The 19,776-nt window shown below is 37.7% G+C and overlaps 3 protein-coding genes across 10 annotated transcripts in view; all 3 read left to right on the top strand.

Moving 5' to 3' along the window:
* LOC136345347 (SAM and SH3 domain-containing protein 1-like) overlaps positions 1 to 857 on the top strand; it is a 138,241-nt gene extending 137,384 nt beyond the window's left edge. Inside the window, exon 17 of one of the 2 annotated variants that reach the window (XM_066293546.1) lies at positions 44 to 857. In XM_066293546.1, the coding sequence (XP_066149643.1) occupies positions 44 to 261 (218 nt within the window). In that variant the 3' untranslated portion in view covers positions 262 to 857. The remainder of the gene's footprint in view (positions 1 to 43) is intronic. The other variant, XM_066293547.1, reaches the window with a different exon arrangement.
* A 2,934-nt stretch (positions 858 to 3,791) lies between these two features.
* LOC136345476 (DNA ligase 1-like) lies at positions 3,792 to 8,398 on the top strand. 7 transcript variants are annotated; one of them, XM_066293816.1, is made up of 10 exons: positions 3,792 to 4,000; positions 5,370 to 5,542; positions 5,594 to 5,707; positions 5,754 to 5,958; positions 6,216 to 6,289; positions 6,380 to 6,472; positions 7,518 to 7,588; positions 7,639 to 7,866; positions 7,923 to 8,007; positions 8,061 to 8,398. In XM_066293816.1, the coding sequence occupies exons 2-10, from the start codon at positions 5,402 to 5,404 to the stop codon at positions 8,217 to 8,219; spliced, it is 1,170 nt and encodes a 389-aa protein (XP_066149913.1). In that variant the 5' UTR covers positions 3,792 to 4,000; positions 5,370 to 5,401; the 3' UTR covers positions 8,220 to 8,398. The 7 variants fall into 7 exon arrangements, 6 of the variants coding, with proteins under 6 accessions (XP_066149913.1, XP_066149917.1, XP_066149914.1 ...); XM_066293817.1 differs by having other exon boundaries at positions 3,793 to 4,000; positions 5,421 to 5,542; positions 7,636 to 7,866; XM_066293815.1 differs by having other exon boundaries at positions 3,793 to 4,000; positions 7,636 to 7,866.
* A 123-nt stretch (positions 8,399 to 8,521) lies between these two features.
* Positions 8,522 to 19,724, top strand: LOC136345475 (probable WRKY transcription factor protein 1). The gene is made up of 5 exons (XM_066293814.1): positions 8,522 to 9,069; positions 16,244 to 16,417; positions 17,294 to 17,878; positions 18,122 to 18,244; positions 18,323 to 19,724. Exons 1-5 carry the CDS (start codon positions 9,061 to 9,063, stop codon positions 19,385 to 19,387), a joined length of 1,956 nt encoding a protein of 651 aa, XP_066149911.1. The 5' UTR covers positions 8,522 to 9,060; the 3' UTR covers positions 19,388 to 19,724.
* The last annotated feature ends 52 nt before the right edge of the window (positions 19,725 to 19,776 follow it).

Raw genomic sequence — 19,776 nt, 5'->3', positions numbered from 1 at the left:
GAAGTTGGAAAAGGAGTAAAAAAAAATTATTATTTTTTTTTAGTGAAATATGTGGCTAATTCGGAAATCTCCGAGCAAGTGCAGCTTAACATCATCAGCAAGAGCTGCCTGAGCGAGAAATCTAGCGACAGCGGAGTGAGTAGCAGCTCTCTGTCTTCCACGCTGAAAGAGAGAGATAACCGTCCGATCGGGGGGTTTCAACACTTGGAACGAAGCAATAACTGTGCCAACACGTCCATTACTGCCAATAAACGAACATAATCAAAAGATGTTTTAGGGAAATTATAAATTGGAAATATTACTATGATTAATAGCTATTTATCTTAGGGTACTCGTTAGAATTTTCTGTGCGATTTAACTCGACTGCGTAAGAAATTTGAAAGGAAAGAGGAGTTAAGTCACAAGGAATATTATGAGCTATTTTTAATATACGAAATATTAAATGTTTCTAAAAATAAGCAACTCGTGATAGAAAAATTATTAGTAAAATTGTACTTTTTTATAAACCTGCCTTGAATCTTTTGTATAATAACTAATGTATTTCAATTTGCCTTTTTATCTTCATTGAAAGTGATCCTCGGGAATGACCTCAAAAGCAGTTGAATTGTGATAGGCAAGTTGCACTTACTTGAAGAAATTTACTAGGGAAAGGTTTATGCTTTAATGGCGTCATTTCTGAAGGCAAATATCTCACTCGAATTTTCGTTAAAAATTGGCCCTAATTCTGTCGTACTAAGAGATAATATGGAATATGAAAATTATGTCATTTAGGTGAGAAAATTCTATGTGTAGATAAGATGTAAACTCATGTAAATTTTGTAAAAACCATAAGAATAATAATAAATGGCTAGTCTTTATTCTAGTTTCATTCTCTTCCTTTCAAGTAGCTCTAGTTCAAAGGTAAAAGTAACCGAAGATACGTAGTGACTTTTTATTTGAAAGATGAGGAAAAATGCATTAACACTACCCAACCGGTGGTTGATCTGATGTATAGGCACCAGGGTATGTCGGAGTCGGTGGCTGTCTTAACTCCCTAAAAAAACCCTTATCCTCTCTCCGCTCTGAGTTCTCCCACAGAAAAGCATTACTTCAGAGGGAAGAATTAGTCTATTTGCTGTCGTCGGCGTTTCCTCAGAATACGTTTACGTTCTCAACATATATTTCGCACTATCCCTTCTATCTCCTTCGTTCTCGTGATCCCCCCCAACATTTGCATCACAGTCACTCCCAATCTTCAACAGCAGATGGGAGATATTTCTTGTAAGTGTTTCCCCACATGATTTTTTCAACCTCCCCCAGAAGAGAGTTCTTGTGCACCGAAATTCCGGGTGTTCCGAATAGTCTGTGATCGCGAAACCAACATTTCTCATCCTCCCTTCGGTCTATCCTTTATAGATAGGTGCCAAAAAAAAATTGTAAAGTGCAAAATAATAATAAAAACTTTTTTTGAATACACTATATGAACGCTGTTGCCAAATTTAAATTTCTTCTTCAATTCCTTAGCTTTTTGGTCTCTTGCAGTATTTTCTTTTTTTTTTTTTGGTTTTCGTAGAATTTGCAAAATGAGATGCAAATTAAAAATGTAAAGAAAATAATTTAAAAATTATTCACCTCGGTTATCAACTATGTCAAAAAATTCGTAACATTTAATCAAATTTATTAATATAAAAATAAAAAAAAAACAAAATTATAAAAATTGTCGAAAATGTCCTCCTCCTACTAAGAGGTAGAACTCCACTCTTTATCCCATAGGCCAATGGACTTAATAATGTTAATCTAGTTATGGCCAAATCAGTTCTTTATTACTACAAATAACGCTACAAAATTTAAAAAAACCGGTCAAAAGATATTTAATTTTTTTTTCAAAAACCGTTATTTAAAAAATTTACATCCTGTATTTTGGAAATGAAACATTTCGGGATCTATTTTTACAAGAACTTTTTTCATCAAATAACCTGAGAAATCACCCCCTTAAATGATGCCTCGTCTTTTTCAAACACTTTGTATAAAAATTTTGATAAACTCTACGAAAACTGTGAAAAATAAGTAAATACTGCAAGAGACCAAAAAGCTAAAGAATTAAAGAAGGAATTTCAATTTGATATGATAATTCATACGGGGTGTTTCAAAAAAATATGCAAACCATAAAATAGTACATAACCCAAAAAAATAGAACACCCAATATATGGCTGCTCACCACTTTGACCTATTGTTGTAGAAGATCTATGAGATGTACACAATTTCGAAACTTGAATCAGAACATACGTGAGAAAAGTTTGAAACTTTACTTTCGTACATTTTAAAAATGGTGTGTTTTTGCCCATGGATCTATAAGCATTTTCTTATAATTTTGCAGAATACTATGGCTCCCTAAAATATCGCCATGATTATATGTTACCCCCTGTAGATATGGCAATTTTTGTCATACAAGTAGGTCATTTGACGGTTTCACATAGAGATGGCGTATAATTCAAGACGCTCGCAAAAATAATTCGACTTCTGAATTTTTACTAAAGATTTTTAATTATTCATAAAAAAATTCTTTATTTGCAATTCAAATGATTTTTATCTAATCATTGGAAGGGGCTAAAAACTCTGTATGAAAATTGTCGATTTGCCTAATTTGCATACTAAAGCCATGGGTATATTGACGATAAAAAGATATTTTGGATTGAAGAACTTTAATATTTTTCACCGCGAAAATGAGAATTTAAAATTTAGACGCCTAGAGACTAGGTCGCCCTCGAGTGGTGGGAAGCTGAAATAACCATTTTGGTTTCTATCAATAGGGATACGTAGGTTGATAGTTCGCACACAGATGGCTCTCATAGTTCTAGTTCGCACTTTAAAGAACTGTTTTATACGTTCTTATTTACCAGTGAATTGTTAGTTATTAATAATTAGCCACTTAGATGTGTAATCAATAAGGAACTACTTGGTTGGTTTTATGTAACGAGGAGGATTGTACCGAACGAGCGAAGCGAAGTTCTTCAAAACAACACAATTTGCGCAAAATAGCATTTCCTGATAATTTCCATAAGTCTGTGATTCTTTCCAATTTTTCTGTTTGCGATAAGGAAATCAAAAATTAAAAAAAAAACAGATATTTGAATGTATTTAAAACGGGTAGTGTTTATTCTACGTAGCTTTTTTTTTGTATTTTATTGAGAGTTTCTTCTATATTTATAACGCATTTCGAAGCCCAACAAAACCGTTCTACTTTCGATTCATAAAGGGCAAACACTGCCCTTTCCCAAAAATCAAAAGACCACATTAAACCTCTTTATTTCAGTTTCTGAAGAGGTTGGCCTAGATAACGTCCGCTCCAGTCATTAATCACAGTCCCTATTTCATTCAAACCCCCCTTGATTGAATATAATATTACGTATTACCTGTATCATCAATTTTGAATTTTCACACTCGCATAGAAAATGCAATATAGGCCAAATACACATGCAGCTTTCAGGATATTGCAAACCTGAATGAGGGTTTCAAAATATGAAATTCCCTTCTATTCTCTTTCAAACACATGACTTTCGACTCAATCATGATTAAAGAAGATGTCTCTTCCTAATACATGCAAATTCTTTCTAATGCAAAGCAATCACGAAATCCACAAATACCTATGATAGATTTTTCATAAAAATTCATGGTTTCCCATTTATTTACCGAGCGGATGACCCAGCGAATTTAGCCAACCAAGTTAAAGGCTGCGCGGAAAAGGGTTTTCTGCAGCCCTTTCAGAGCTATTCGCAGGGCTGTAACTTGCGCGTTTCGGTCCCATTATAAAGATTTTCCCAGGAAATCAGATTTCGGGGAGCTCGGGCCGTGCCTGTCACAGCTTCGCCTGCACTTGCAGTTTTTGGTGTAAAGGAATTTGTTCTTTGAATTTTTGCTGTCAGTGGTTCGATTCTCCATTTGAGGCTACATATTAAAGGAATTGAGAAATACTCGTTGGCATTTAGACTACAAGGAAAGAAGTATCTTCAGGCCTTTCAAGGTAACGTTGGCGTAGCATGATTTAAAGCTCTGCTTCTCAGGGCCTCTAAAAGTATAAAAGTGCCCCAACTTTAAATCCATAATATGATAATTAATTAATTTACGAATTTGAGTTCATCCATAATAAAAGGGTGTTTTTTGGATGCAGACTTTTCAAATGATTTCAAATTTAGATCTTTAGAAAAAAACCCTTAATTAAACGTATGGCGTTAATTGAATCATGTACTATTTATCATCAAACATCTGACGAATAGATAAATTACATCTGATGAACTTATCCAACAAATGCTCCTGATGTTTCAATACCTACTTAAGGTTTTTTTTTTAATCAATTAACCTTTATCATCAGATTTCTCTGCTCACTTCAGGTTTCTAAGTAAAGTTTATGTACTCATAAGTGAAATGTGATACAGATCAGTTTTACACCTACAGAAAACCTTTTTTTCGAAACTTTTTCCTCCAAAAATAGTGAAAGTTTATGCAGTGTTTTGTATTTTCTCGAGAATCATAAAATTTCATTCTAACTTCCTTAAATCAAATTTTCGGCTTTCTCAATTCCGGCATTTCTTTAAATAATGTTTACATTTAAAATATTGGTCATTTCGCATTTTTAAATCAAAGTTTGAAAATTTCACATTTTTCGAAGAGAAGAATGTTGAACTTTGCTTACATATTATTGGGACGGCACTGGTGACCATGTTGCTGTTCAAAACCACCGTTAAGTATCCATTTTTAGTTACTTTAGTGCAATACACAAAAAAGTGAATAAAACTATTAGCTCAATTTAAAAAATCGAACCTTTAAGATGCACGCTACCTACGCTAATGGTGTTTCATTAATAATCTCCTAGAAGAAGTATTTTCAAAGGAAACATTTTGCGATTCATCATTTATGGAATCAGTGCCATGCTCGGGATCAAATGGACCATGCTATTCAAATAATTGTAGATATTTACAAGCCACTGGATTTTTATAGAAATTTAGATATAACAAGCATTTTCAACTTGAGGAATTTTTAGTTCTTGCTCCATTAAGTCAGTGGTGTACTGATGACGTAAGTGACCGACATATTAATACGAAAAATTGTAAAGTGCCTTAAAAATATCAAACTCTGTTAAGGCGCATGAACAACGCCAATGGCTTTTTACCGGTAGTCTGATATAGGAAATAATGAGAAAAAACCATCCCTTAATAACCATGCACTACGTTACTGGTTTTTGATCATAATAATAGGATCTAGGCACCACCTTCTGTGGGGAAATTTTCACACCATCGTCCATGAAACCAGTGGAGTACTGCGGGTGTAAACGCTGACTCAAAGATAAATACTACTGAAATTCTCTTTCGTAAAAAGTATTTTAAACATTCTAGTAACACCCTAAAGTACTTCAAAAAACCAAATAATGCTAATAAGCGAGGAAGTTCAAACAGGAATAGAGCTGAGGAAAAAAGAACTAGAAGAGCGGATTATGAGGGACGGGTTGGAGCTGCTCAGGAAACAAAAGGAAGAAGCTCGTAGAAGGAAAATCAAAGAGCAACAAGAGGTCTTTTATTACTCAATAATAATTAACAAATATTAGAGTTTTATGCTTAAGATGAAGGAAATGCTAGAACGCTACTGGCCATGGAGCAAACCCTCTGATGCCATACCTAGAGGGTTGCGCAATTTGAGACTGGAGGAAATCTTCCCCGACAAAGACTATCAAGATGTAAGTTTTTCGAATCCAAGAAACACAAACTAGGAACATTTTTTAGGCCAAAAGGTTCGTTGGAAGTCTGGATTTGGGTCGTCCAGGTTGTGGGGCTCCCAATATCAAGGATGGACAGCGCATGACCAAAACGAAAGAAGACCCTCTACTCAGATTCCAATTGGGGAGCAAGGACTTGAAGAAGGCAGTCGAGAACTCTTTTCGATACAAAACAAACAAAGAAGAGCAGATGCAGTATAAGCGGGAATTAGGTAAGACGTACATATAAGAAATGTGACTTACATAATGAATCGTACAATGTAAATAAGAATTTAAAAGGAATTTCCTCCGAGATAATAAACTCGATTAGGTCTGAGAAAATAGGCACACGAGGAGAAAGTATGTGAAATATTTGAAGATTCTCCGCTAACCAGAATGACAAACATCGAAATTTAATCATGGTTTTTGTGTGCTTTTACTTTATATGAAAATTATATACAAATCAATATTTCAATAATTATAAATGCAGATAAGCTGGTTGAAGAGAAGAAGCAGAGGCAGCTGAAGCAGAAATTCCTCGACGTTGAGTCTGAAAAACGACAAGTGAGTAATTTCTATTGGTCCTTTGAGAGGCATGTTGCATGTGGCTGTGAGTGAAGTTTTGTGTAGTAAAGTCCATTTTTGTCCTGGAAGTTTTTGAAAACTCCCCCCTGGGGTTTGAGGGGACCCGGAGGATGGCCTTGGAGACAGCCTCAAACTGTTGGACTTGGCTTTTTAGCATCCCTGGTAAGCTACACTGGTGGCTTACTCATTTGCAAGAATTCTATTGAGGGACAAAATCAATTACGCAAAAACTCGGAAGAATGAGGAAAGATGTAATTGATTAGTAATGCTGCATGTTTCCTGATAATTAATTTTGTAAGATTTAAATGATTTGTTGAACTCGAAGACGAAGCCGCAGGGAGGACTCAGAAACTCATTTAAAGCTATTTAGTCTCGGTTTAATTCTAGTTGGTTCGGGTTAGTTCAAGTCAGTACTCGTTAATTTAGGTTAGTACCAGCTCCAAAAATCTTTTAGGATTGTGTGAATTCGCATATTATTCTTTGCGACGAACGATTCGTTAAGTGAATTGATTCTTGGTCCTCTTTTATGAAAGTACTCTTCACCAATTTCGGAAGTCTGAAGACGTTTCTGCCAAGGGACCAGAGCTTTTTAGGATCAAAAAGATATTGGACGAGCACAAAATTCAATCCGTGTTAACCCAAAATAGCATATTTTCGAGATACCCATAAAGAGACTTTTGGTTAAGTGCCACTGATATTGACTCTATACTGAGCCTGGATGCCTCAGTTCAGGTCCTGGAAATGTAGGAGAGTATTTTCAAAATCTAGAAAATGCATCACAAAAGTTAAAAAATATATTACAACCCAATTTATGCAGCCCTATGGAGCTTATCCAGATTATGAATTGTAGCCATTGTTATCAAACAATTACTCCACTGGTTCTTGCGATATCAGCCCTCGAACTTTGAAAAGTGTCGGGCAGCCCCTAATCGTCAACTCACGTGAAACCTTGCAGGAGATCCTTTTTAAGGAGTAGTTACCTCTCCTCTATTGTTGACCCTGAATAGCTCGAATGGGGTCTTTACATCTAGAACTGGGACTCCTCCTGCCTACTTCCCTGGTTTCAATAATCGAATATCAGCATTTGCATGTCCGTTCCAGAACTTAATAGCAAAATCCAAATTTCCGCACACAATGGAATGGCCTGCATGTATTGTTACATACAGCTTATCCCAAAACTGCAAATTAAAAGTCTCTGGATCTCTAGGGATGGTCAAACGAAGAAACACTGAGGAAACTGGAACAAGAGACCATACTGAAAAAATGCGAAGACGACAGGTACAAACAAAAATACATTTTTCAAGCACGTCTTAATTGCTCTTCAGAAGGTACCAAAATTTTCGCAAATCCAAAATGGTACCTCCCAACCGAGTCGTCAAGCTGGACCCGATATCCGAGACTTCCAAAAAAGAGTTCGTAGTTCCTGGGAAAGCCAGAAAACTCTCACCGCTTTCCGGCAACAAGGAAAACGGTCTCGAGTTGGTAGATTTATTGGCTAAAGATCGGAGAACCTCTATTAAAGTACCTCTAAGCAGTACCGACGTCACTAAGGAAAAGTATTTAAAGGAGCCAACCCTTAGTGCTGCCATTAATCATTAAATTTCTCTTCTAGGAAAAATGGTATTTGCAGCAGATCTGGATCGAGCTACCTTAAGGATTTGACTGCTCAAATGCTTAACAAAAGAGAGCAGATTCAGGTACAGGTTTGCTCTTCACCCCCTGAAGCATTTTAGCAATAAAAATTGAACAGGAAATGAAAAGAAGAGATAATGAGACTTCGATGAAGCACTTCTCCACTTGGGAGTCGTTCTGGGGAAAACCAGGCAACGGGGCCCCTGGAAACACGACCAAAAAGGGGTCAATCGAGAGGCTGCTCTATCCCCAAAGGATCCCCATCGGGGTGGCTTAGATTCGATGCCAAAAATAGTTGTCGGGGTGGCCGTTTGAGCTCCCATGCATGTTCTAGATTCAGTAGGGTAATCGTTCATGAATTGATAAATATAGACTGATTTCTATAATAGATCACTTTAAAAACTTAATTAGAGAATTAGTAATACGAGAATCTATGAATAAATCTATATAGACTCATGTCGTAAAAAATTTCAGCAACGTTGCAATCTTCCTACTAGAAAACAAGTGGTATTTGCATAAAACCCTAAGGGGAAATTCGTGTGGTTGCTGCTGGGTCTTATGCATACCATAAATCTTACGTGGGTTTTTCTTTTCTTCAGCCGTATATCACCACAGAAGAAAGTTATGGGAGTGACACAACTGATTGATTAGGACCCATTGTTCACCAACACGAAAATAATCAGTGACATGTAGAAAAACATGCACTGTTAAAGATTAAGATGACTTCAATGAAAATGCCAAAATCGAAGGAGAGAACGGATCAATTTTCCCCACTTCCATGGAAATTGCAATGCTAACCAGAACTTTGGAAAGCAGGGCCTAACTGCCTCAAAACCTGCTGATAAACTTACCTGGCAGATGCTCGAAGATAAATTATTAAAGGTGCTATCGGTGTCATCAGGCACCGCCTCGTGTAACGCCCCGAGACACAATTGAAGAAAGAAGAAATTTCTGTTGAGATCTTCGCGAATCGTTCAAGGGGTCCGGTGAAATCGAAATCTTCCTCTTCATCGGCCTCAGTTGGTCTTCAAACGCGCTTCTTCTCGGTGGATTTCCGCACTTGGACGTGTGTGACCGGAAGAACTGTTGGTTAGTGGCAACCTTTGAGGAGTTTTACGATGAATTGGGTGAGTTGGAGGAGCTTTCTGGTGGAGGGGGTTAGTTAAAGGTTAAGGATTTTCCGATTGAATCTGAAACAGAAAAATTGAGACGAGTTATGACGCAATTGAGAAAAGGTCAGAAATTCTTTATTTGAGTCAGTGAGTGAAAGATTATTTATGGCGAGCCACATCTCTGACTTTCGGGGGTAAGGTGTCTCTGGTGAGTCCGCCTAGCCAAAGCCTAATTCTCATTTAATGCTGCTCATGTCAGATTAACCAAGCGACCCAAAAAGTCCTTATGGTGAGTGTACGTAACTGAGGTTGCTTTAGGAGAGATCTTTCTGGTGCGTCTACAACATTCGACTCTCTTTCAGTCTTTTGATGCGACCTGTGTCAAATTCTGCAAGTGATTTCAGGTCGAAAACAACACATTTGTGAGGAATGTGAGGAGTGAGAAAATATAAAAAATACTTAATGCAACAAAAACGTATAATTTTTTAATAAAAATTGATGGTTTTGGGTCATTTTAAATGCTTTTATTGTTGAAAAGTGATGATATTTGAACATAGAGTGTCAGTTATTTTGTTGAAAAATGAGACTACTACGCTCAGTTATTTTGCATTATTTTCAACCAAAAGTGACGAATTTCGGTGTTGATCAGCCCCTTGGTGAAAATTGAAGAGTGAGGATATATGCTGATTCCAAAATATGAAAGTTCAATGGTATATATCACCGAATTTATAGACTTCGTTCGCATTTTCTGAACCTCCGTATCAGAATTGAAATGGTAGATTGCGGGTTGATAATGCTGCCGTTTGAGGGTTGAAACGCGAGTGCTTTTCCATCTACTTCGAGCGATTTTGAGGGTTGAAAAGTCGGGACGACACTTATTTGTGAAATTGAGTCTGAGGCCGAATCGTCTAACAAACTGAATAGGTCGATATGTTAGCAAATTTTCGTTTGTTGAACATGTTTTCCTCCCGGATACAAAGTGAGAATGCTTGGGCGTGAAATATTTGTTTATTTAATTAATTAATTTATTTTATTTGTTTACCCACAGGTGGCTTTGCGTCGTACACAATTCTATTTAATCTCGCACAAAGAAACAATAATTACGAAGTCGAATTTGTTAATAACCGCCGGAGGCTAAAGTTTCCGACTTATCAGTAATCAAAACCCGCTTAAGAGATGGTTATCGCTTCTGTTTATTAATTACATTGCGGAGTCTGCACCCATTGTGTTCAGTGCTTTATAGTGTCGGTGATTGTGTAATCTGAGTTTAAACACGCAGGGCCATACAAATACAGGGTGGCCCATTCCGAACTGTCCACCTGAAATGTTTTGATTGGAACTATTTTCTTCGGGAAAAAACCCTGGGTCGCGTCAATTTTACATTTAAAGGGGGTCATTGTTAGATCGTAAATCCGTAGATGCAGTCGTCCCCCCTGATGCGGTGGCAACTCCTTCATGAATCTTAAATGGCACGGGGGCCCAAGTGGTGCATCAAATCAAAGGCGTTTCAATTCCCCCTAGAAGTATGCTGGAATTTTTTTGCTCCGTCTGTAAATATTGTAAAAAACTCGTTTTAAAACATCGGCGAAATAAATAAAAAAATGACCTGAAAATAATAATAATAATAAACTCACAAATACTACAGGAAATGATGTTCATCATCGAATTCTTAAGATACATGTTTGCTCTGCGCAGCATCTCTCTGTTTATCAATTGACACGCGCACGTTCAATTCTTCTCTTCATGTGGTCCGCAGTTTTGGTGCTCTTGCATAAACTTTAACGTATGAAAATCCCCAGAGGAAAAAATTGGGTAGGGTCAGATCCGGCGATCTAGGAGGCCAGTTCACGGGACCGCCCTGTCCAGTCCATCGGTATGGATACATTTCATCCAGGACCTCGCGGGACGTTTTAGAAAAATGGGCTCGACGGCGGTCACGCTGATACCACATCACCCGTCCAATCGCAAGTGGAAAGTTTTCTAACAATTCCGGAAGATTATTACGCAAGAAATTGCGGTACATGCCTCCATTCAAGTATTCTTCTGTGAAGAAAGGTCCATTTAAATGTTCCCCAATAATGCCACGTCATACAATCACTGATCATGATCTGTGGTGTTTAACTTCTCTATGTCATTATGGGTTTACAGCGCCAAGAAAAATTCACATTGTGGCGATTCACCGCGCCACGGTTTGTGAATGTGGATTCGTCCAAACACAAGATGTTGAAGAAGAAATTTGCATTTCGATTTAATTGCTGCCTTGAACGATAACAAAAATTGACTCGGTTCTCACAATCGGTTACGTGGAGTTCCTGATGTAAAGAAATGCGGTAATGATGGTATTTATTCACCTTCAAAATTCTTTGGGCACTTGTCTTTGATATTCCTGACTCAGCAGCAATTTAACGGTAACTTTCATGGGGATTGAAGGCGACAGCTGCAGGAACTGCTATTTGGTTGTCTTCACGTGTTGCACTTCGGATTGATTTCTTCTTGTTGCCGACGTTACTGAAATTTTAATGACACCGTGGAAAAGGGGAACTGTTTCATCCGGAAATCTTTCAGCATCAAATTCCACTGCCCGACTAACATTTCTTCCAGGCCCTCCATGAATGAAAACCGTTTCGGATTTTTCATCCAAAGTGTAGCGACCCGTTTCAACTATTGTATTTTGGAGTGAAAAGAACGATTTTTGAGTAATTTTGCAAAAAAAACAATTTGATTTATCGTCGAAAAAGTAATATCGATTTCCTGTAGGCTCCGTCACACAGTAGACCCTAGCAAGGGGAAATTTAAGAAAAAAAAATTTTTCATAGAAACTTTTTTTTTTTAATTAGACGGATTGTGACGAGTGATGAGAGTGTGAGTGCACTGCAGAACTTTTTTGGAAAAATAGTGCAGCAATTTCGACTATCTCAAAAGTTGGACAAATATCAAGGATGTCTCCACAGCAAAACGTCTAACGAAGGAATTATTCAAATAAAATATGTTCATTTTTGGAGGTCGACGAGGATCTGTGAAAAATACGGGGTGGCCACTTCGAAAAATAAAGTTGCTCTTGAAATGACCTTAAAATGACGCTTTGGCTAAAAGTCGCCATCTTCGTGACGCGCCCCCCTCTTAATCAGATCATTTTCGTTCAAAAGTTTTTCCATACAACGTGCCGCTTTTGAGCGATCTTCATCGCAGCTCTGAACGGGACGCCCTGTATATGTTTAAGTACATGTATAATAACAGTGTATATAAGCTGATAAATCTAATTCCGCCCGTGATACTAAAATAGAAAAAGCGTGGGAAGATATTGTCAAGAAGTGTAACTTATCTCTTCCTATACCGATAGAAGCTAAAGTTCAGGTGTAGTGTCAAGACCAGATCGACCTCCCATCTGAAATAGAAAGTTGGCAACATTTCGCGTATAACACACTACTTCTTCGAGATTATTTATACCTGCCCATGTACGTTGTGACACGATTAACTTTAATCAACAAGGGTAATTACCGAATCTACTTCGTTACCCTTCGAGTTACACAAAGAACGGCAATTTTCCAAATACTGGGTGTAAAATGAATGCCTCATTGTGTAGTTCTTGGAGAATCCCACATCGCAATAAACGACAATTATTTAAGGCTTAATGTGCAGGACTCGAATTAAGCTTGGTAACTCAACACCAGGGGCTATATCAGATCTACACCAACTTCATGGCTGAAATGAAACAATGAAACTGCGCTTTTCTAGATGGACGAACAAGACAACAATGGCGTTACGGGATGGGTCTAAATGGATCTGAGATTTCTCACCAAAATGGTGTTACACAATAATGGTTGATTATCGAAAATGACCTCGCGGTGGATGGTGGGCAGAAGACGGAGGACTCCGATTAAGCAATTTATTAATCACCATCAAACAGCTGACGAATAAATAACGGGTGATGAATGTGTCCGAGACATGCCACTGATGTTTCAACTCCCATTTCACGTGATTTTTAACGATCACCCTTTATAATAATCTTATTTACTTAAAGCTTACAGGCAAGAAAGTCATCAAAAACCGACAAGCGAATTGGGCTGAAATCTCTAAAGCGATAAGCCATTACGAACATAATAACTGCATTATTAACAACCCAACAGGGTAATAATTCGCTTGTTTGTAACCGAAATGCGTTTTTTCAACAAAGTAAACGATGTTACGTGTTACTTAATGTGCCAATCCCCTTTATTGGGGAAGATAAATATCTGAATGAAGATGATACGTTACTTTCTCTTTATCGCTCGGAGAATTTCGCTGTTTATACTCACACTTGAGGTCGATAATGATAGTCATTGACCGACTTCGGGCCGCATTAACACACACGTCTATTGGCGATTTAAAAAAACAGATTTCGAAGAAGCTTCTTCCAGCTATCCGAATGCTGACCAATGCAAGATCAAGAAAGATGGGAGGAACGAAGTTTTGATTCGTTCCAGGTTAATTTAGGTTAACGTGGAATAAACTGGAAACGACTAAATTACCAATGTGGAAAACTTACGGGCACAATGTCGACATTTTTTGACTAATTTGGAAATGTGTGAATATGAAAATTCATTTCGGAAAACGTATGGGCAACTTTGCTTTCGGAGAAACCTACGTTCAGTCATCAGAAATCATTACATTTCTTCTATTAATTGTCAAGGTTTCATCGTGATGTACGCATCATCATGTATGTACGTATAACCAGGCCCGTACCAGGCGCAAACTCATTGCCGCTATATACAGCGTGGGTCATTAACAATGAGACAACCAAAAACTGGAGATATCACAAGTCAAACGGTGACGATTGGAGAAAACACGTCTTATCCAAAAGTTGATAGTTCCGAATACATATACAGGGCGTTGAAAGCTACTATTTTAATTTATTTTTAGTCGCTATTCTGAAAATATCTAGATTAGTAACTTAAACATTTGTAAAGTTGTGTTTTTAGGTGATGAATTAAGTCTTTTAGAAAACGAAAGTACATTTGATTCGTTTCACTTTTAAATCCTCGTATTATCAAATTTAAACATAGTGTTAGTTAAACAGAGATTTGTCGACAACAAATCCAGATATCGAAATGAAACAAGTATAAATAATTCATGAAAAAATGACTGCTCTTTCAGATTTTGAATCAAATTTCATGTTAAGCGCTCAAAGTAAAAAGTTATCAACCGTGAATTCTACAAAATTGACTGTAAATGTTCTTCTCTATGAGCAACGCGGAAATTGCAAAACGTATCTTATCCATCACCCCAAAAAAAAAATTTTACAAATTTGTCAACTGCCTAACCGAAATCCATATTTTGAAAATAATTCTAAAGAAACGAATTAAAATTTTAATTTTCAACACCCTGTATATCCGAAATTATCAACTTTCGGATAAGGCATGTTTACTCCCATCGTCACCGTTTGACGTGTAGTATCTCCAGCTTCCAGTTGTCACATTACTAACGAATCGCCCTGTAGAAAGATTTTTTAATTTTTTTTTTAATTAGATAATTTGAGGATTTAAATTGTCAAATCATATATCGCACTTGTGCAGTTTTTAACTCATCAGTGAGCTTACACTCTCCGCCATAAACAGCAAAATTTTCGTCACAGAGAGTCAACTCTCGGGGCCGAAGTAGATGCGAATTCTGTTCTGCTATATCCAGACAAAATATAAATTTTTTAAATCGTCGAAAATTTTAGCAACCTAACGTGGCGAAATGTACACTGCGCTTGTGCAGTTTTTACGTCATGCGTACGCGTGCATTTTCCGCCATGTTTTTGAGAAAATCGCCCTTGTGGTGAGAAACCGTCTTTCAAGAAGCTGCTTAAGAAAGTCATCAACATAAACAGCCGATTTTCTCGAAAAATTGTAATTAAAAGCACTTTCCCCGGGGAGTTTTTTTACAAAGCAGGTCACCATGGAGGAAATCGGCAATTGTCTAGATTTTCCGAAATTGTAAAAGAATTTAATGCAAACCTTGACCAAATCGTATTACACATTGTCAATATTGAATTCTAATTAAATAAATTTATGAATGAAAATTCCAGCGGCAGAGCAAAAAGGCTGAATATGCTCTCAAAGCCTGAAAATTTCGCATTAATTCACAGTACGACCCTGAGTATCACACATTGAAAAACGGCACCGTCTCGCCAAATACTCAGTGTCGGAGCGAAGGCCCTTTAACAAAAAACTTTTTGATACGGTATTTAAGGAGATTAGAAACTTGGCCTGATACGCCTCTGGGTTCCGTCTAATTAAGTAGGCAATTTAGATATGGGGCATTTAAGAAGTTCACTTTATAGTGAGCCTGTTCGGTCACGGAAACGCCACAAAGCACCGACTTGCTGGTATAATTTCTGAATCAAAGAATCTCCAAGCATCAATTTGTGCCATGTTAACAGACTTATAAGGTAAATAGCTATAATTTGAAGATTCACACCCAATAAGCAAACAGTGAAAACTACAGATGTGCGTGAGACCAATCGATTTTAAACACTTAAATGGTACTAAATTCCGAGAATAACGCAGAAATCCATTAATAAGAAACTTTCTCCTTCGGTAGCATCTCATAATGAAGACTTTTTAATTACTGTATTATATGATTAAGATGAGCTGCGTCATAGTTTGTGCCAAGAATTTGAAGATTTTAAGCCACACTACGAGTAGAAACTTGTATCTACAACCTTGCCTCAGTGAATTTAATATCACTTTTCCTTTTCAAGTAAGTTACACATGTATACAATGATTTTCCCTGCTCCCGAGCAGCAGTACCATCATCCATAACAAACAGGTACCACGGCTTTACTTCGGCATGTTTAAGCTTTCTTTTCGACCGCAACATATGCAAACAAATTGGGTTCTTGTGTTTGCCAATTGAAGGTGAAATTACCCCATCAATTTTCACTTACAACCGACAAATATTGGATCTGTTTTCGAACCATTGTTGATGGTAAACAATCCAAAGTTGTTGACAGAACAATGAATTAAATTAATCAATCAAGATTTCTTGGAAAAAATGTTATTGCCAATCGTTTGAAAGAAAATATTTTCTCTGCGGCTTTTTTCCTTCTTTGAACGATTTCTCCAAGATACTGTTTATTGCAAATAATCAGGGTAAGTGTTACGATTAAGTAGGTAAATGCTTTGCCGATCTAAAAGAGGACTCTGATTAAAACAATTTATTTCAGACTGGTGGCCTCATCTTCCTGATAGCATTCACCTCAGTCCGTCCCATTTTCGCTGATCAGGTGGAAGCCTCAGACACGTCCTCAACATCTGAAGGCACCGCGGCTGAGAACCAAACCCCCCTCGCCGAAAGTCAAGTACAATTGGATTCGCAGCTGCGATCGGCCCTTTTAAAGGTCAGTTTTCTTCTCGAGTATGTAGTGCATAGAGGGTGTGACACATCGTCGTGGTGACACTTCAGGGGGCGGTGGTACTTTGCAAGATAACAAAAAAATACTTATAGATCCATGGTCAAAAACGCACCGTTTTTGCTATACAGGGTGGCAAATTAATTTTTGTCTCGTTTTTTTATACATATTTTCGTTGAGACCCCTAAAATGAAATATCGAAATCGTGGGTAATCGTATACAAAGTGTTATGTTGAGTCATGTACTATTTCGAGCTTTGTAGCTTTTTTGGAACGCCTTGTGTGAATTCTGATGCCAAATTTAAACTCCCTCTTCAACTCTTTAACTTTTCGCTTTTTGCAGTATTCTCGCGTCTTTCACCGTTTTCGTTGAATTTGCAGAAATATCTGTTGATGCAAATTAAGAATTCAAAAGATGAAAAATTTGTGATATCTCTGAAGCGATTCGTAACATTTAATCAAATTTCTTAAAATTGAAACAAACCTAAGCGAAAACAAAATCATATTTATATTTTGACCATGGGTTCTCTTAGCATTTTTTTTCTGTAGAATACTATCGTTCCTTGAAATATCTCCATGATGATATGTGGCTCTATATGACGTCCGTGTGGGTCCCTGTATACAGAGCCCCAGTTTCCGGAGCGCGACCACGAAGATGTCGATAACCATAAATTAAATGAGGTCGGTTCAATAGACCTCGCCGAAAATCACCGTAATTTTACAAATTTTAACCCAGCATATTTTAGAATTCCACCTTACTCAATTTACCCCAATTGAACCAACCTCATGTCGTTTGTGGTTGCCGAGATCCCCACAATTGAGCTCCAGAAACAGACACCCTCTCTATTTTAAATAACCCTCAAAGGCCCTCACTGACCTGGAAAATGAGGACACAAACGAGGCTGATGACAACGTGGAATCCTTTGATGAGGACAGAAAGAACATTAAGAAGGCCCACGCGAGCGCCGTAACAATCTTTGCCAACGACTTATCCGTACCAGCCAAGTCACCTGACCCGACAGTTGCCAATGAAGAACTGAAAACTGAACGAGATGAGGCCACAAAGCCTCAATTCTTCCTCTTTCAGCAAGGAGACGCAGTCACAACTAAATCAACATCGACTGAAGAAATCTCTACAGATACAGAACATATAGTTGCAAGTGCTTCCAACAACTTTGACCCCAGAGTTGCGAAAGAGCTGAACCCTCAAATTCAAAAGATTGCGGGGTTCAAAAATCTGAACGTGATCTCAAATACCGATCCCAAGAAGTCTAAGGCTATAATTGAAAAGTTTGCTACAGGAAAGGATATGGAAGAGCCTTATATCAAAACTCGTGTGAAGCCGTTAGGCGAGGGGAAGAATCAAAATGAAATTGGAGAGAAAGAAGAAGTGGTTACTCAGAAGCCTTTGGAGGTTTCCACGGAGGAAAATGAGGCCAAAGTGGAGAAGGTGGGTAATTTTTAGGGAAAACTAAATGCGATTTAGATGAGCTTTAGGAACCTTCTACGCCTTTGAAATTATCAGGTAAATTCCAAGATAAACAGAGCCGCAGTTGTGGCAAATATCAAGACCGAATTAGTTAAAAAATTACAGCTCGCAGAATTTAAAAAATATTGCGTTCATGAGCCGTCTGCGCACGCACAAGCGCCCTAGATAATCCATAAAAAAGTTCTCTTAAAACTTCAATTGCAGGTACAGTTCTTTACAGCCCCGCTGGTGGCTGCATTCACCGTTCACCAAGACGAAAGTGGGTTCCCTCAAAAGGTAGAACCCATCTTCAAAAATACTATCAATCCCAAAGAGTCATCCCAAAAGGTGCGCAACTAATAAAACAACTAAAAATATTTATCAATAATAAACTCATAACCTTCCGATCCTGTCTTTCTCTTGCAGTCCCCATCATTGGAGCTACAGCAAAAGCAGCAGCTTTTGGAGCAGGAGCTTCAAGAGCTGCGCAAGCAACAACAATTGCTGGCGAGAACCAACTTCAATGGTAATGAAGCAGCCAACAAAGTGGGAATCAACAAAGCCATCAACCAAAACTTCAACCATTTTGACCCAGTGTTTACGGAACCTGATAGATCCGTTGTGTCCAAGCTGGCAACCATTGACCCTAGCCAGTTATTGAACAATGAGCCTTTTTTAAATAAGTTTACTGCCAGTGAGGCTATAGTGCCTTTGGATCTTAACAGACCTAAGAACCCAGAACCAATTCCGAATCGAAAAGATAATGGGGATATTTCTTTGGTGCCCAGCATTAGCTTTGACCCATTGGTGGAGGCTGGGAAACTTCCAGAGAATGCTCAAATTTTACCCAATAAAGAGGCCTCTGGTTTCCATAATTATGTAAACCTGCCCAAGCCTTTGAAGCAGAGTACCTTCCTAGCTTCGACTCCCTTTAACACCGTTAGTGCCAACAGGGTTCTAGTTACTCAGAACAATGCACCTCAGCAAGACTTTAGGACTAACAATAATTTCCAAAACAATAACATTTTCCAGAACCAAAACAGGTTTTTGAGGCAGGAACAAGGTACCGCGAACATCAGACAGAATACCTTCTCAATAGTACCATCGCAACAACCATTCCCCCCAAAATACGAGCTGAGTCTGGTACCAGACCGGTTCCTAAGGCAAAACGAGCAGAGTTTCCTAACTCCCCCTCAAAACCAAAATAGATTTTTAAGAACTAACAACCAGAATAGGTTTTTTAGGCAAAACCTGGATCTGCCTCAGACCTTCAATATTCAACAGAGTATCCAACCTTTTGGCATTCAGCCTAATACCAACAGGTTCTTTAAGCCCAATTTCAACCAGGAAATCAGTCAGCCTCAGAATAACAGGTTTCTAAGATCGAACCAAGAGAGTACGTTTACCCAGAACGCTTTCGGATATAGACCAGTGCTGCAGACTTACAAATACACGAGCTCCTTTGGGTTCCCCAATATCCCACTGCACTGATATGTTTTTTTTAATATGATAAATTATCAAAGGCAAATTATATGATATTTGAGAGCGTGCCATTGTTAGGTTTGGGCTGACGAGAAAAATTGTATTTTGTGACCAGTTTTTATGTATGTATATATTTATTTATTGCACATATATCTATCTATGGCTGGTAGGGTCAAATGTTCAGTTCGCTCTTATCTATAAATTCATCTTCTCATTAGGTTAACAGTTTTCAGGTCTGATTTTTTATAATATTAAACAAGTTTCTTAGTCAGCAGAGTAAAATGTAAACAATCATCTTAGGTATTAATATTTATATTTTCTTACAATAAAAATGTGTATAAATGTTTTTCTTTATGCGTTTTTTTACTTAACACTTTTCTTCCCAAATACAATTAAAC

This window comes from Euwallacea fornicatus, chromosome 19, assembly GCF_040115645.1.
Source record: "Euwallacea fornicatus isolate EFF26 chromosome 19, ASM4011564v1, whole genome shotgun sequence".
Classification (NCBI taxonomy): Eukaryota; Metazoa; Arthropoda; class Insecta; order Coleoptera; family Curculionidae; genus Euwallacea; species Euwallacea fornicatus.
The sequence above is the reverse complement of the archived record's forward strand: the minus strand, read 5'-3'. Positions and strand labels throughout refer to the sequence as shown.